The sequence below is a fragment of the Leptinotarsa decemlineata genome, unplaced genomic scaffold, assembly GCF_025532065.1.
Source record: "Leptinotarsa decemlineata unplaced genomic scaffold, Ldec_3_MD MMD2_tig00026282_RagTag_RagTag, whole genome shotgun sequence".
NCBI lineage: Eukaryota > Metazoa > Arthropoda > Insecta > Coleoptera > Chrysomelidae > Leptinotarsa > Leptinotarsa decemlineata.
Window position 1 is genome coordinate 14,057,109 of NW_027412668.1, and position 18,027 is coordinate 14,075,135.

Genomic DNA, 18,027 nt, shown 5'->3' on the forward strand with positions numbered 1-18,027 from the left:
ATTTGGTTGGTTCATAAATTGATTTTTTCTCTTTTTTTCAATTCTATACTCTTTTTCATATTAGTTTTCATTCAATGTCTTGAGTTTTTTCATTATTGACGTTATATATTTGTTCTTCCATAGATTCACAATCTTTTAACACATTTTAGACAATTCCGAACTTGTAATATTCGCTAGAAACATGTCTTGAGCTGCCAGTTTGATTCACAAAATGCCTCAGATAGCTTGCCATCCTTGTTCATTAAAAGTTATTATTTGCTGTACTATTACTCAATGGGAAGGAAAATAACCCGAAATAAATACTTTCGTCAATTTACATATATCAAATCTTTATGTTCAGGAAATCAACATAAAATTTTATTCATTATACCTGTGGGTTCGGGAACTTTTGAAGTCATTGTGGCTGGTGTTGTAGTTTGAGGTAAATTCGCTAAGGCGAGTTCAATATCCTCCACTCGTTCCTTCAGAGACTTTTTCGTAATATCGCCACTAACAATCGATTCTTGTCTTACACTCGGAACATCAAATCCAACGAGTGAACCTGTGGAATGATGAAAATGGAAGAATGATTCATTCATGAACATTTTTGGAATTACTAAAATATGGCAATCTTAGACAGGTATACGTTGGAAATGAAAAAGAGTAGCTGTATCTGTAGAGTAGGGAGGCTGAGTGTAAGCTCACAGCACTTAGGCCACATGTGACCCATTGTACATCCTCCCGAGGAGTTGTCCTCATATATCGGCAGGTGTAGGCCAAGACTCGCCGAACACATACTCTCTTATTGACGATACCTCCGGGCACTCGAGTAGGACATGCCTGACAGTCTCATCTTCCTGTCCACACATCCTGCATAGATGTGTGTCTACTAGCCCCATATTATGGAGGTGTTTTCTTGATTGACAGTGGCCAGTCAGAAATCCTACTGTTAAACGTAGATTTTTTCTGGTCATCGCCAGATACTTCTTCAGCACCAGCTTCCCAGGGTCGCCCAGAGTAGTCCTGGAATCCTTCGATTCCATCCCATTTATTTGGGGATTAAGCATAGGTGTAACATTTGGCTAGTTCCGCAATTGCCGAAATCATCAGGCCGTAGGTGCCACTGGATCCTAAAATTCTTAGTCCAGCCGCTTCATTGGCTGAAGAGTCGGCAATGCGATTACCTTTACTCCTGTCGTGCCCTTCAATCCATCTCAGGATAATATTATTATCTACCGAGCCTTTTCTTAATCTTTGTGGCACTCTAGTACTAACCCTGACGTAAGGCTAATCGGGCTTGTCTGCTGTTAATGCAGATTGTTATGTTTTTGCCAGAAATTCCTTTCCTGGTTATTTTTTTGTAGCGATTGAGATACCAGCCAGTTCTGTTTGGACCACGCCAGTATTTTCCCATTCCCCACTTAATCCTTAGGCTCAGTGATCTGAAGTACACTCCACATCCTGAGCCTTCTTTGGTTTTTGAGCCCTCTGTATATATGTGTATTGCATTTGTAGCATCTGACTCTGTGTTCTGTTTTATTTGTATGAGAAAGAGTATTGTTTTCATTAATCACATATCAAATGTTCTTTCATTCATACCTGATGTGTGAACAATCTTCATAAACAATTTTCATTTGAAAAAACTAACCTCTACCAACAGTTTCCAACATGCTCGCTAATTTTCCCATTGCTACATCGACAGCGTCCATCCTCTTTTGCAGACTCAATAATTGATACATATCAAGAACTGGCGTTTTCTCGTTGGAATCAGTTCTGGAACATCAAAATAATGAATCGAATACATCAATGATAATGGGGAATGTTCCTCCTGACGAAAATCAAGAAGTCTTCATAAAAGACCTCTAAAACAACGCATTTTAAACTTATCATTTCAACCTTTTTCTTTAAAAAATTATTTAAATTCTTAAAAAAGAGGAATGAAATAATGCATTCAACATTTAAAGGGAGTCCTTTCTATTTCACCATTTGGCAACATCGGTTATAGCTAATAAAGGACAATGAATCTGTTATCTGTATGAGACAAACAAAGATGACATATTTCAGGCGTGCCGTTCTGTTTACTTGTGTTCCGAGTTCCCAGACATTCTGTGACATATGACATTTTGTGCACCTAACCTATCTTCCTCTATATAAATAAATAACAAATCAACTGTTGTTTATGTGGCTTATGGAAGTGGTATTGAACTTTAATTTATTGTCAGTTGTCAATAATTCATTATCAATTGTTGATTTATGAAGATAATTTTCCTTTTTTAAAGTAGAATTTCTAGGTACGTATAAATTATTTCAACTTGATATAGGCGCTGTTGCCAATATGTGAATTAGAAACAAATCCCTTTAAAAATTGAAACCCAACATTTGAAACATCACTTTGAATACTTTTCGAAGTGAATTTGAAAAACTCATGAATCAAACTCAACTTTATTTTGTTCAAACTTGCATTTGCTGTAATAACCCAAATCGAGGAATATTCCCCATTGTTGTGAACCGAAGGAAATAGAAAGTATCAGATCTTCTAGATCCTACCATTTTCCTGGAATCAATTCGAAACCGTAAAATCCTTCACATTACGGCCCTTATTGAAAATATGAAAATATGATAAGTCAAATTTATTTTTGAGGGGACATTTTGTAGGTTCATTTTCAATTATGAATGGAAAAGTGATTGAAACTTCATTTCGAAGATCGTTGAGCTACTTTCTCAAAATACTACATATTCCTTTTTTACAAGAAATAAATGAACAGTAATTTATCATATTAAATGTCCGAATTGTTCATTATATCCTGAACAGTTTCAAATTCTGCTCTAGAAGTCCTCAGAAGTTTCGAAAAACTGCCCAAGTTATCCATAGGGCCTTCCAACAGGGACTTCCGATCTTTGACAATTGATAACGGTCATCTTGTTGAAGTTACATCTGTCAAATTAGTTGTCATTTATAAAGTCTGTTTTACTAAATCACCATGGCCGGGTATAACATACAACAACACGTGCAAATAATAACATTTTTGTATGAAAATGGATGTTCTGTTCGTGTCACTCACAAGAACTTTATTGATAATAATAATAATAATATTCATTCACGTAGGAAAGAAGAACACAGAACAATGTAGTAAGAAGATAAAGGTGAATAAATGAGTACTCAATAAGTGTTTTTCACACTTGGTTCCAGAAAATGCAATAAAACTTTTGAATAATAAACATACTGACTGAATTGCGGAAATATGAAAAAAATCCAATGAGTATCAGACTTGTCTGAATCTGTGTAACTGTAAATTCACAACACAACAAAAAAATATTTTTTGAATGTTTCCTACACTAAATTAGTCAATTTCTACTAATTTTGGGGTGATAAAAACGAAAATAACAATGAAAAATTTTTATTATCTCTGGTTTTTGAGATACACAGTACTTAATCTTGAAGAGTAGTTATACTATACGTGAAAAGTGAAAGTACATAAAACAATATTGTTATGTTTCTTTTAGAATATTTTAAGTACAAAATTAATAAAAAAAAACATTATTCTTAGTGTTTTGACAAGTAAAAGAAGTTTATACCACCAAATTTCAATTAAGTCCATCCGATTCATTGTAAGATCGCTGTCGTTTAGCTTGTCTTTTATAAAACACTTCTGGAGCATCCCTACACACAGACCAGCAGTAGTCTGCAAGCATTGCTTCATTCCAACGGCCCTGATATCTCTGTTCCATTAAGGCAATGTCTTGATGGAATCTTTCTCCATGTTCGTCACTCACAGCTCCACAGTTTTGTGGGAAGAAATTAAGATGAGAGTGAAGAAAATGAATTTTTAAGGACATGTTGCATCCAAGTTGGTGGTAAGCTTGAAGAAGCTCTTTAACCAATACTGTGAAGTTATCATCTCTTTTGTTACCTAAAAACCCATGTACAACCCCCTTAAAGGCTTCCCAGGCTCTTTTTTCATTTCCTGTTAAAATCATGTCAAAAGCAGGATCATTTACGATTTCACGGATTTGAGGCCCAATAAAGATGCCTTCCTTGACTTTAGCATCACTCAACCTGGGAAACTTTGCTCTCAAGTACTTAAAAGCTTGTCCTTCCTGGTCCATGGCCTTCACAAAGTTTTTCATTAGTCCCAACTTAATATGTAATGGGGGAAGGAGAACATCCTTAGGATCTACAAGAGGCTCGTAAACTACATTTTTCTCATTAGGGTTTAGGTCTCGTGATTTTCTATCCCGACTGTCCCACAGACACAAAAAACAACAGTACTTGGTGAACCCTAATTGCATTCCTAGGAGTATAGCAATGACTTTCAGATCACCACAGATGTGCCACTTGTGTTCATATTTGATTGATTGGAGAAGTGTTTTCATATTTATATACGTTTCCTTCATGTGAACTGCATGACCTATAGGAATAGAGGGTAGCTGATTTCCATTATGCAGAAGTACAGCTTTTAGGCTTAGTTTTGAAGAGTCTATAAACAGTCTCCATTCAGATGGAGTGTGATCCAAATTCAAGCAGTCCATCAAACCATTAACATCAGAACAAACTACGAGGTTTTCTTTTTTCTCAAAAAAAGGAAGCAAATCTTTTTGACGCTGTCTGTACTGAGATATTTTCACATCATGTTTTAGCAGATTCCACTGTTGTAGTCTTGACCCTAACAGCTCAGCCTTTTCCTTAGACAAGCGAAGATCTCTTATAAGGTCACTCAACTCTGCTTGACTAATTCTGTGCGGATCACTAGACCTATCGCTTACCTCAAAATCAGGGTCATAGGATGAAGAAGGATGGGTTGCTCCTTCTAAACAATCTTCATCACCTTCCTCTAAAATTTCATAGTTTTGGGTGGAGAAGGGACTGGCAAATTGTCTGAGTGTGGTACAGGCCGAAGAGCAGATGGGAAATTAGGGTATTTAACCGTTCCTCTTTTCTTCATAGATAAACCTTGCTCAATGGGAGGAGTTAAGCAGACATAACAGTCGTCTGTATGATTGGTAGGCTTCCCCAAACCATAGGTACTGCAAAAGCCATTGCCCGGTTTTTATTTTTCAGCCACTCTCGCAATATGACGGAACAAGAATTACAACATATATGAGGAGCCCAACTTTCACACCAAAATAATGTTCATAGGCTGTCTTAACGATAGGTGTCATTTTACGTTTCTGAGCCTTAAATGTTATTTCACCACATATATAGCAAAAGCTATCGACAGAATTCACACACTTTCGAGGCATTTCAGATCAGCACTTAAATTAATTTAAAAATCAACTTCACACGATAATTTCAATAGCAACCACGTGCGTACAATTGACAAACTCACATAGGTTATGTTTACTACTTAAGAACAGCTGATGAGAGGGGGTTATGTAAACAAACATGTGTACCAACTGTTGGTGATGAAATATTTCATTTGTTGAAAACTCAATATACATATATATAATATAATGATACTATATCTTGGAAACAAGAGCTAATATATAATTTTTATGGTCACTTTCGGTTTTAACACGTGGAAATACATTAAAATCATCTAATTTCAACCCCGAAACAAAAACTTTGTTGTGTTGTGAATTATTGATACAATGATGCGTGTGAGTGGTATAAGATTGTTTGTATGACATTTATAATAAATAATAAAATAATAATAAATAAGGTGAAATGGACAATCCTGATGTACTAATATATAGTGCATTTCTTCAATGTCCCCCTCCCTTTTACTTTTCGAACGGGTTATGCAGTTAGAGTGGTTTCAAATGAGTTGGGTTTCCATATCACAAAGACCGTTTACTATGCACTTATTGAATCTGGACTACGTTATGGAATACCTTTTTTTAGGGAGCATTGATATTACAGAAGAGAGCACTAAGATGTCTCTGTAAAGTCAAACCCAGAGAATCGTGCAGGAATTTGTTCACTGCTAATAAAATTTTAACAGTCATCGCACTTTGCATCTTAGAGACGGTTTGATTTATAAACATAAATCGAAGTTCAACTTTGCTTCTACTCCTTATGCTACTCGTAAAAGCAATTGAAGGGCGCTGTGCAAAAAGTCCCTAAGTGACTTTTTCTTGTTTTGAGATACTGAAAGTTGAAAGTTTCAATTTTTGCTGGAAATAAAGTGGTTAGAATTTTGAAAGATTCAACTTTTATCAGAGTTTAAACATGTGTTAAGGTATTATATGGCGCATTCGAAACCTAATGTGACATACAGTTCTTTTATAAAAATTATATAAATTTTCACTTAGGGACTTCTTTAAAACAAAAAGAGATTTTTTTTAACAGACTGTAATATATAACCCAAATCAACATTTTTATTTTACAAGGCAAAACAAAATACTAACACATAAGATGAGTAAGCAAAAAAACAAAAAAAACATTCTACTCATTATCTTCAACGTCTGATTCATCGTCTTCCACGATTTTCTTTTCATGGGATGCTTCGTCTAACGCCTTATAAAATTCTCGATTTTCTTCGTTTTCTATGTACTGAACAAGGAATTTGATATTGGCTAGTTTTCCAGATTTAAGCTTTATGAAATGATTATAGGCATTCATTGAAATTAAGTTAGCAATAAGTCTTTGACATCCTACTCTGCAAAGAGCAAAAGAATTTGAATACTCCCCTGTCATAGTTTCTCTAAGTTTAGGTTTATCATTTGTAGAGAACATTACAGATCAACATTCTGAAATTCCTGGAATTGATTGTTTTATTTCAGCCGCATAAAACTGTTTATAGTCTCGCACTCTGAACTTTGGGAATTCATCGGAAATATCAGCATTTTTGTTCCAAAAACACTATTTCAAAAGGATCTTTATATTTATCTACCTTTACAGTCTCAAGTCTTTTTTTTCTATCAGGGTAAAGCATCGGTCTATTGGATTGAATGCCCTGGAATAGGATAATATATCACGATCTTTTGAAGGAGCCTAGATGCACAAAGAGAGAATCCAAATACGTAAACAAAAATTTGTTTTTATTCTGCGAAAAACAGTTGTCGCAAAAAATTGACAATATAACTTGTTTATCGGTTTTGTATTCCTTCAGATTGAAATCTAAAGCTGTAATAACTTCATTAGGGCCCTTGGTTGCTAAATTTTCAGTGAATAAAAACATTGTGGTTTGTTTTGTCACAACATTATTCATTCTTATTTTTGGAAGAAAGCCATTTTTCATCATCTTCTGTTGAAAATGGATCTATAAAATCTATAAAAAACAAGGCCACTACGTGAAAACAACAACAAAATGAAAATTACAAAATACGCACTTTTCTGTATCTGATATCACTTCGGTTCTTTTTGAAAGTTAGGTACTTTTTTAACACTTAGGTTCTTCTTGCACGAAACCTCTCGTCACTTTATAAAATGCTACTTGAGAAATGAGGCACTTCGGAACATCTTAGGCGAAAACTAAATAGAGTAATTAAAAGTACATTCAATTTATATCTAGATGGTGCTATTAGTTTAAACTCTTAAAAATGTTACTTAGGGTCTTTTTGCATAGAGCCCTTCAATTATACCTTAAGACTTCCCATCCAAACTTCGAATTTAATCAAGCATTCCATATATTATAATGGTGTTAAGTTGTTTAATTTTCTACCACTAGAAATGAAATCTGCAAATCTAAGCTGCATTCATTTGAAAAAGGCGGTGAAGAACCTACTTGTTGATAGACCCTATTATAGTTTGGAGGAGTATTTTAGCGAATTCATTTAACAATATATCAGCAATATATTAGCAATTTATTCTTTGTACTATCACTTCAAACATGGTGGTATTTCATCTATACATTTTTAGAACTTTTTTTACATTTACATTTATACATTTTTGGAAGTTTTTTATATCTACATTTACACTTTTTCAGTACTTTTTCTATATTAACATTGTATTTCTTGAACCTTGTCAATAAGATGCAAATCTTTGGACAATAAAGTATATTTTGATTTGATTTGATAATGTTCAGCGATGACACTCATTTCTGGATGAATGAGTATGTGAATAACAAAATTGTCGAATTCGGGACGATACATCCACATGAGATCCCAGAGCGTCCAATGCATTTCGAAAAAATCACTGTTTGGTGTGGATTTTGGGCATCTGTCCATATTTTTTGAGAACGGCGTTGTCCAGGCCATAACTGTCAACGGCGAGTACTAAAGGTCAGTGATTACCAACTTCTTTTGGCCTGAATTGGACGATCTGAACTCCATTGACATGTGGTTTCTACAAGACGGCGCAATGTGCTCATGCCACATTGAATATTCTGCATGAGCGATTTGAGGGCATGGTCATCTCATATAGAGGTGGTGTGAACTGGCCACCAAGATCGTGCAACTTGACCTCGGTAGACTTTCTCTTGTGGGATTTTATTAAGACGCAGTTAAATGCGAATAAGCCAAAAACCACAGCGGTCCTCCTAGTAAACATAACCCATGCCATCGCTCAAATTCAGACTGATTCATGCGCCAGAGTCATGGAAAATTTGATGTTTCGGATGCGTTCCAGCCAGAGAATCCGTGGCGAACATTTGAACGATGTTATATTCCACACATAATGGCTTCAATAGGTCTTTCAAACGAATTTCGATAATATCTGACTCACACTTTCGTTTACTCAACTTTAAAGGTAGGAAGCGCCTAATGAACTACCCTATACTATCGATTTCAATTACCCTTATAGAAATAAATCTAGAGGCGATAAGTCGGGAATCATGATGGCTGTTGTATTGCAGCACTTCGACCAATCCATCTGCCCGGAAATGTATCATTCAGTTACTGTCTAACTGGAAAAAAGTACTATGGTGAAGCTCCATATTTTTTAAATTGAACAAAATCGTCTTGAAATATTCTGTTACCAGCCACATCGATCTGATTTCTCAAACTAGTTGTTATTGAGAGGTTTATTATTTCCTCAAGCAGTTTTACAAATCGCTATGAATGGAGTTTCAATAATGTATTTACAAGAATGCCAACACAAACATTAGTTTTCGTGTTTATGACCTTTCCTAGTAAGTCACGGATTTCTGTCACTCCACTAGCAACAGTTTTGATTATTAACACGCCTATTGAAAAAATTACACTCATCAGTAAAGCAGATATTGTGAAAAATATTTTCATTTCAATTTATGAAATTCGTGATCGCTGTTGAAAAATTTTCATTCCACAATCAATTATTTATCCATAAGCACAGCTCTTCACGCCTGCAGGCTCCGTATATTCCGAAAATAGTGGCAACTTCTATCATGAAATATTTTTCATCTGGCACCTCACTTATAAACCTCTGGACTGGTTCAATGGTTTAATGATCGCATTCGACTTTATCATTGAAAACTTGCTCCACAAAGTTGACGAGTTCCGATTTTTATTTCTCTTCTAGATAGGCGGAGAAAACGGTTTTGCTGAAATTTCCTTTGACGTATTTACACCAGCTAAAAAAATTAAAATATGCGATGTCGTACTGCTGAGCCAATTTTTTTGTTAACAATTCAATTGAAGCTCTTTTTGCAGCCTCTTCAATATCGTCAAGAACACACAATTCCTCACTATTGTTTTCCATTATTCAAGACATTAAACACCTGCAAGAACTTCAAATAAAACGCGTGAGCTGTAAACAATACTGTTTGTTGGTAACCAGGTGATTCGGCATCACCTGACACGGCGACTTCACAGCAAATGCGATAACATAAAAATAGTTAACTGACAAAATATGTTCTTACAAAAATATCAAATTTATCTATTTCATTATGAAAACAGGACAGTTGTACAAAAAACTTTGTATAATTTTTGTGTAAAATATAAGTTTTATTTTGTTCGTGAAACTCTCTCACTCACAAAATCAAACCTTACTTTTACCACCCATATCATGAATAGCTATAATGTTTGAACTCACGCAAGAGCATGTATTATTTTTTCGTTTCCTGGCAGGGCTTCCAGTTCCCTCATTCGTTCTTCTATTTCAATTAATTTGTCTTCCAACTGTTGAAAATGATCTTTTGTTACAGTGACTGTGAAATTAGTCCCAGAATTATTCGGACTCTTCGAATTTTCGACGAGAATGACAGTAGAGCGATCATTTTCATTGGTGGTGAGTGATTCTTAAACAAAATAAATGATGAACTCCATATAAATAACTACTTTACTATGTACCACTGAACAAAATTTCTATATGTTCCTCACCTTTTCTTTTAGCCGCCATAACCTTTTTAGACTTGTGATGGGTTTCATCTTTTGCCTCCGAACTACTTTTTCCTGATTGCTTAGGTGACTCACCAGGTTTTTCTTTATGAGATTCATCTTTTGACCCTTTTTCTAAAGAAATAACGATATTGAATAATATTTTTATCAATGGATTATTCGTCTAGAGGTATCACAAGAGATGTGAAAACGAAATTATTTTCAGTATCAAAATAAAACAATATTTTCTATAAAAAACAATGCAATGTTGTTAGGCCATTGTAGCAAATTGATAATCGTACTAATATTTTTGAAAATCGTCTGTCTATCTGTCTGCTTGTCAGTCTGTAAGTCTGACTGTCTGAATGCGATGAACTCAAAAACAACAGAACAGATTTTCGTAACCATATTCAATTGAAACGGTGCCCGTGCTTTTTTTAAGGGTTGTCGATCGTAGGGGAGCGACAGAACGTTAATGGTAAAACAGATTTTAATACATTTTTTTCACTAATGGACGTAGTGATTCAAGAAGGTTTATGTATACATAATTGTTTTGTATAAATCGGTTGAATGTTCTGTTAAATGTTCTCCGCTTTTCAGGAACATTCTAGAGAGCAAAAATGTTAGCCCGCATATCTTGAAAAGCACGCCTTTCGTTCAAAAAAAAACAAACGAAGGGGGATTAGGAGCTATTTCATCATATTGTTTGTTCCGCAATGGTTTGCGATGTTTCGGTATTTTTCCAAAAAATGGTTGAGGTTTTCAGTGTAACTATTTTCATTCGGGTTTGAAGAAATTTCGAAAATCGACGGCCTTCGAAGCCGAATAAAAATACAGACATTTTTTGTAAGGTTTCTGAATTTTTCCGAATATTCCACAACATTTTTGAATATTACGGGATATTCTGCGATATGAAATGCTCTGGAGTACTCTGGAGTACTCTGAACTTTTCTAGAATGTTCTAGAATGCGAAACTTGCAGCCCTTATATCTTCAAAAGCACGCCCTTCAGGTGAAAATGGGAACCAGAAATACAACACTCTTCTCGAAGCACGTTTCACCAACCAAGTTGGCTTCTTCGGAATCAAGTTATCGAAAGAACTGGAATATTTTGATACTAATCGAGATTATTCTTGGCCCCTATTGTAAAACAAGAAATTATTCAACAACGCATTTAGTCAAGCTAGCGTAGAGATACGTATCATATGGAAACCTCTAATCAAGCGGAAAACGACCAACTCCTACCAAAAAGTCATTTCCCGCTAAAACCAATGTGGAAAGAGGGGAGAGGAGATAGGTGAAAGCACTCGAATGACCTATAAATAGTCAGATTTCGGATGAATAAATCCCGTTATCACCCGAAGACGATTGTGGATACTAAAAATTGAAACGTTGTGATATAACTTGGTTTGAAATCTTTTAATTTTTTTTTCCATTTTTTGTTGATAATATTTTTTAATTTTTTTATTTTCAGCTTGTATTGATATCAAAATTTTTTATTTTATTGGTTGTTGCTTGTATGTTATTTCTTTGTAATTTTAGTTTTTTGTTTAATGAAATTGTTATTTTTTGGTTAATCTTTTTAATTTTCTACAGATTCATTCAGGTATTTTAAATAAATTTATATTATTTTAGACAATGGAAGTCCGAACTGATTAAATACACCACGAAACATTGTCAACCATCTTCAAACAAATTATCCACTGTGTCGCAGTTGGAGTAAAACAAGAAATGTTCCACTATCACTAGGATACATCAGTGAAGTGAAAAATTGGTTTCTCACGCATAATCGAAACAACTTTCTTGATTAATTGAATTTATGAAATTTTTCCTTTCAATGTTTTCATTACTTAAATCAGAACCTATAACAAATAATAAAATATAAGATTATTCAATGAAAATTCCATTTTCTTGTTCTCGAGAGAATTTATCTGATAATTGTATCAGAGATAATTCTGCAACCGTGTTAGGAATCACACGTTAAAAGGTAAGACCTCGTTAGTCCTTAGCTCGCACAAGTTTCTCTTCTTCTGAGAGTTGTCGTTCGTATGGGGGCGACAGCTGATTAACGGAAAAACATATTTTAGGCAGACAGATACACTTATAAATACAGTACTTATCCACACATTATTTTGTAATCTATTACGAAGAAGTTTGTAAATGCAACTGTGCTTATTTCTCATTGATGTAATTTCAAAGGTTTAATATTTATTCTTGTTGTACTCAAATGGGTTATAATCGGGCCCGGAGAACAATCTCAATTAGTATCAAAATATTCCAATTTTTTCAATGACCTGATTTTGGTAGGAACTTTTGATCTGAAGACTACTTCATCCCCTGAAGAAGCCAACTTGGTTTCTGAAAGATGCGTCGAGAAAAGTGTTGTATTTGTGGTGTTTGGGAACAGTGATTCTTTCAGATCGCAAGTCTTAGTTCTATATTTTCTAGATATGCGAGCGTGCTATCATCATCAAGGCTCTACTCAAACTGAACGTTTCGTCCTCTTGTTTGTTCTTTTATGCGGTTCGAACACCTTAGTGCAGGTACTTCAGATAATTTTGATTAATTCGCCTGGATTTTAGTTACATCAGGTAATATTCTTTGTGTTGAATCTTCTCTAGGTTTGAAGTTTCTAGGAGTGTGTATTGTTTTGTGTAATATATTGAATGTTAGGTCATGTTGTCTTTTGATTTGTATTCGTTACTCGTTAAGTGAATTATTACTGTTAAATTGAATTTAACAGTAATGATTGAAAATACTTCTGAATACTACTTAACTGAGTTTCTTCGAAAGCTTCGGATAATTCCTCTTCCTTATTATCTATTTCATTATCACTATCGTCATTTAAATCACCACCATTAATATGGTGTGTTCAATCTCCATATAGCCTTTTCAAACTAAAATTACTTTTTTAATCCTTTTCTGCCAGTCTTCATCGGTAATATTAGATACTTCTTCTTTAATTAGCTATATCACCTTTTTATCAAATTTTGGAAAATTATTTTTACGTCTGATGCTTTGTTTCAGTTTTCCCCAAATCAACTCGATGGGATTGAAAACACAAAAATAGGGGGAAGTTTCAGTATGGTGTATCCATAATTTTCAGCTATACTCTCAAGGGCATAGATACACTTTTTCAAATTGTTGGTTTTTGGTATTGTAATCTTTTAAAAAAAATTGTTATCCATTAAAAAACTTTGTTTTTCATCTCTCCTGGAATTTTCATTCGGTACTTTGATGAGCTGTGTTTTCAAACCATTGCTCGAAAATATTAGCATTCATGTTCTTATGATACTGAGCATTACAGTCCACAAGTTTTTTTCTACATAATTTCAAAGAATTTGGAACCCATCTTTTTCTTTCTCCGCAATGCACATCAATTATTAGTCGCGATCCTTTGTTTGCAGGCATGTTAGGCTTATACATTCTCCAACCCACCCTTTCGTAACTGTGTCATAAGTGTCATATCAAGTTTCGTCCGAATAGAAAATTTGACGTTGTTCTCGTCTATATTTAGTTATTTGTTCTTAGCATTTGTTACGCAATTTCACTATTCTTCTGCTTTCCATAACTGCTTCACGTTTGTTTATTATTTCAAATCTAAATCCTAGTTTATTTATTCAATTCTGAAGAGTTTTGTCACAATATCTCACGTTATGGCCGGAAGTATTCAATTTGTTCCTTATGATTTATTGTAGGAATATCATTGCTTTTGTAACAGTCGTATATTGTTTTTTCAATTATTTTATTAGATGAACATCTAGGGTTTTGGTTTTTCTATATTACATCGCGTCTTGCGTTCGTAAGGTTAGTTTTTGTCTATTTCAAGTACAGTTGAGAAAGGAATATTGGTCAAATCAAGTACAGTTGAGAAAGGAATATTGGTCAAATCTAATTCTGTTTGTAATAGTTTGTTTCCCTCGAAACCAAACTTGAGATAAAGATTTCTATATACATTGATCATACTCTCTGTGTTTCAATATTCAAATGCATCCGAATCTTATTCACTGATATCTCTTTATCGCATTGTTCACCATCGCTATTGGAATCACTACACTGAAAAAAGTCTGCATTGATATCACACTTGTTATTACTATTAGTACTTGTCCAAGGACGCCACATATTGAACAGAAAACAGAAATTTTAAACAATTATAACTGCACCAATATCGAATTTCAACACTCAAATCGCGATCAGTTCCTGGACTAAACACGACTGCTATATAACCTTCCCCGATTTCTATTCGTCACCGTAATATGACTTCAAATTTGATTTTATGACTCTTCAGCCAATCACAAAACTCAGTAAGTAAAAATTATCCAATACGAACCGTCAAGTTCACGTGGACTAGTTCGTTGCCGGTTCTTTCTATGTATTGGTTTTTTTGGCCTTCGAGAGTGCTGCCACTTTTAGATGTGCATAATATCGTTTACTTCCACGATACCTATAGACGTCAATCATTGTTAAAATGAAACGAATATGAGTGAAATACGAAGAACAAAAAAAGTGTTGAAATGTTTCAAAAGTAGCATGAGCTCTGTTTAATAATTTTAAATTCTGTCAGTTCTTGAAAATTCATCTTTTATCTCACCTGCACTAGTCATTCTGGGCTTATTTTGTTTTTCCTCCACGTCCTCACCTTCAGAATGGTCTGGTCCACCTATCGTATATTCAGTTAAAGTCAGAGCATTACCGGTAGTTGAAGCAGACATGAACTGTTGAATACGTTCACTGTCCAATCCTCTGAATTCCACATTAGTGTCTGTTAAATTCAACTGACTTATCATTACTTGCAGAAGGGAATGGAGAACGGTGAAGTTCACCACACCAACCTAAATTGAGATAATGGAATGTGATGAAGGTCCATTATGTTCAATATCAACAAAAAGTTATCAATATCATTCAAAAAATATTGCTTCTGTTAACGTTCCCAATTTTATGAAGTTATAACCATGTCACTTCAAAGGAAGGTTTAGAAAATTTGCAGAATTATTGTGGGGCAATTGGTGGAGATGATTATTTGGTATTTTTTATCCTATTGTTGTTGCGTGCTATCAAACACATGTCTAATGAGTTTTTTCTCAAATAAAACGTTCCACATCGACTTCCTCAATAACGACTGAACCAATTCAAAAACTACAGATGGGGTAGAGGACCAAGACATCTACCAAATTATTGTAACGAATCTGAAGCCGATCCTGAGCGATATGACGGCCAGCGAACAAACACATGACATCATCGCGAAAGAATGCAGTCGACAACCGCCGGTAAAACACTAGTCGAGTATCGAACCGGTTACAGATTTCTAAAAAAACCCGTTACACTATATAAGCCGGCTTCCCGACCCAAGAGGGAGTTCAGAAAGTGAATCGAACAGTTAAACAAGGAATTCAAAGAGTGGAAATAAATTGAGCGTTTATTGCTAAGTGTTGTAAATAAATGAGTTTGTGATTAATGGAATATTGTTGGAAATAAATTTGTTTGAGACAGTTAATTATTCAATTCATTACATTATGCTTACTCACTCTAACCCTCTATGGCATTGAATAAATTGAGTGTCAAAATAGGTCGCCCTGAAAACAAAAATTGACATTTTCAGCTATAATATCCCAAGGACATTGATAACTAACGAAATAATTTCATCACAGTTTTCGAAAGCACGTTATTTGGTAACATCCCGACGCCGAAGGCGGAGGGATGTTACCTAAAATAACGTGTTTGAGGAAGTTGTGATAAAATTATGAGTTATTTATCAATGTTCGAGGGATATTCGGTGAGAAAATTTTTTGCAATTCGAACAAAATTATTTATTGAACACACAGTTATTAAAAGAACAATTCGTATAATGATATTCCGTTGATCTTGCTGTATTTGCCTCGGTTACTGCATAAGTGTTTCCACGCATACTATTGATTATTTGGTTATGATGTTCCTGATCAATATTCAAATAAGGTTTTATGGAATTTCCATTATTGTGCCCAGTAATTTTCAACAATTGCTGTTCTTGAACTCCACTCTTAGCTAGTTGACTGACTGCAGTTGCTCTATTAGAGTGATTGGTTATTTTCCTCTGTTTCGTATCCAAGACAATTGCTTCAGCAGAAGATTTCGTCCATCCGTTGATTATATTTCTACCCAGAGGCATATTGTCATACCAGTTATCGCTTCCTGTCGACGATTTGGCCTTAAAAATAGTCTATTTGTCTTGATATTTGTGCCTCGTTTTGATAATAATTTAATGAATAATCTGACAGGACAAGCATTATTATCACTATTTTGAACTAACCATTTGCTAGAGGCGCAGTTCTTTGAACCCCCTTGGCAGGTTTTACTGAAAATTGGATTATATTCTATCCTATTAGTTGGAGATCCATTGTTGTCCTTTTCGATATGAAAATAATCAACTAAGCAAGCAGCACCTTCACCACCTCTCCAAGCCAATTCCACCGCTGCTATGTGATAAAATTTGCGTAGGAGTCCTATAGGGGTATTTTCATCCCAAAAGTTTATAATTTTACTCATTTCATTTGAAGTTAATGGTACTGAGCTTGTTTTGCGTTTAGTGGGATCTGTTTGTAAATTTCTTCGTACTGCGTCGCGTGCATTCCCCGCTTGTTTGAATGCAACACTTTTAAAGGGGTCTAGCATGATATTATACTCCTTGTAATACTTTTCTTGTAATAATTTGCTTGTTATATTCCATACGGTTTTAACAGTAGCCTCCTTAAACTCTGTGCTATCCTTTTTTCTCATATTAATCGCCCAATCCTTGAGTATTAATGCAAGCTCTTCGAGAGTACGATTTCCATCCAATTCATATTTTCTGGCATCACAAAACTCCATAAATATTTTCCAAGTGTATTTTTTACTATTGACAGTATTTTTTGGTGTATTTTCTTCAATGATTTTGTCAATTGCCGCATCATTTTGAACACCAAAGCGAGGAACTGACATTTTCGGAATAAATTGAATTACTGAAATGTCAAACAACTTTATTGTGTTGGTTGCTTAGCAATGTCATGACATAAGTGATAACTACCCGTGAAAACTATCCATGGGTAGTTATCAGTGTAATGATGGTTTCATTGGTTATTTCGACACACATGACTAGAAATAGACAAATTTGATAGGATAATTTTTTTGGCAAAAAATTTTCTATGAAATTTCTCATCACAAATCCATTTCAGAGATACAGGAGAGGATGAGGTTTTGAATAGCCATCAATAAAAGAGTTACAGATATATCAATAATCACAAGAACATTTTAATTCATTTGAAATATTCCGCAATAAGAATTAGTGAATCAAAAATAAAATTTCTCTATTGCTCCTGAATTACTATTGGTAGTTGTATAAATATATGTATGATTTCAGGAAAAAAATGTAACAGAAATTGACTAAGATAAGTTTGTCCCAATAGCACTCTTTGTCCATCTGAAATATCAGGAAGAAAATCCTGATTGGAAAGATCCGATTGTACAACGTCGAATGATATCTATGAAAGTATTTTTCCGTCACTTTTTTAAGGTTGAGTTTTTGAAAAATATAAGCTACAGAAGCATTTTTCGGTAACTTCAATAGCTTGATAAACTCTACAGGTTTATCGGTAATTCATTTCAATGTCACTGCGATGGAAAACACGCTAATGAAGGTTCTACAGACATATGAGAGAGACTAGATTTCTTACCTCTGGAGTATTCAGAGCCAAGTCACACATTCTTGGTAGTGTTAACAGGGTTGCACTTTCAACCATGATTCTTGTGTGTATTAACAATGATTAAATGAAATATTTTTCGTTAGTCGTTCAATGTATTACTTCTGACATAAAAAAAGAAAAAAATGTAGTTGTCAAATAATATGAGAGATTGAAGACAT

At 34.4% G+C, this 18,027-nt stretch overlaps 1 protein-coding gene across 1 annotated transcript in view; it reads right to left on the bottom strand.

The window, feature by feature from the left end:
* Positions 1-18,027, bottom strand: part of LOC111512184 (uncharacterized) — a 23,174-nt gene extending 5,147 nt beyond the window's left edge. The window contains exons 1-6 of the mRNA XM_074179855.1: positions 17,840-18,027; positions 14,746-14,986; positions 10,159-10,290; positions 9,872-10,076; positions 1,628-1,752; positions 371-541 (exon numbers count right to left, since the gene is read on the bottom strand). Coding sequence (XP_074035956.1) covers positions 371-541; positions 1,628-1,752; positions 9,872-10,076; positions 10,159-10,290; positions 14,746-14,986; positions 17,840-17,905 — 940 coding nt within the window. The 5' untranslated portion in view covers positions 17,906-18,027. The remainder of the gene's footprint in view (positions 1-370; positions 542-1,627; positions 1,753-9,871; positions 10,077-10,158; positions 10,291-14,745; positions 14,987-17,839) is intronic.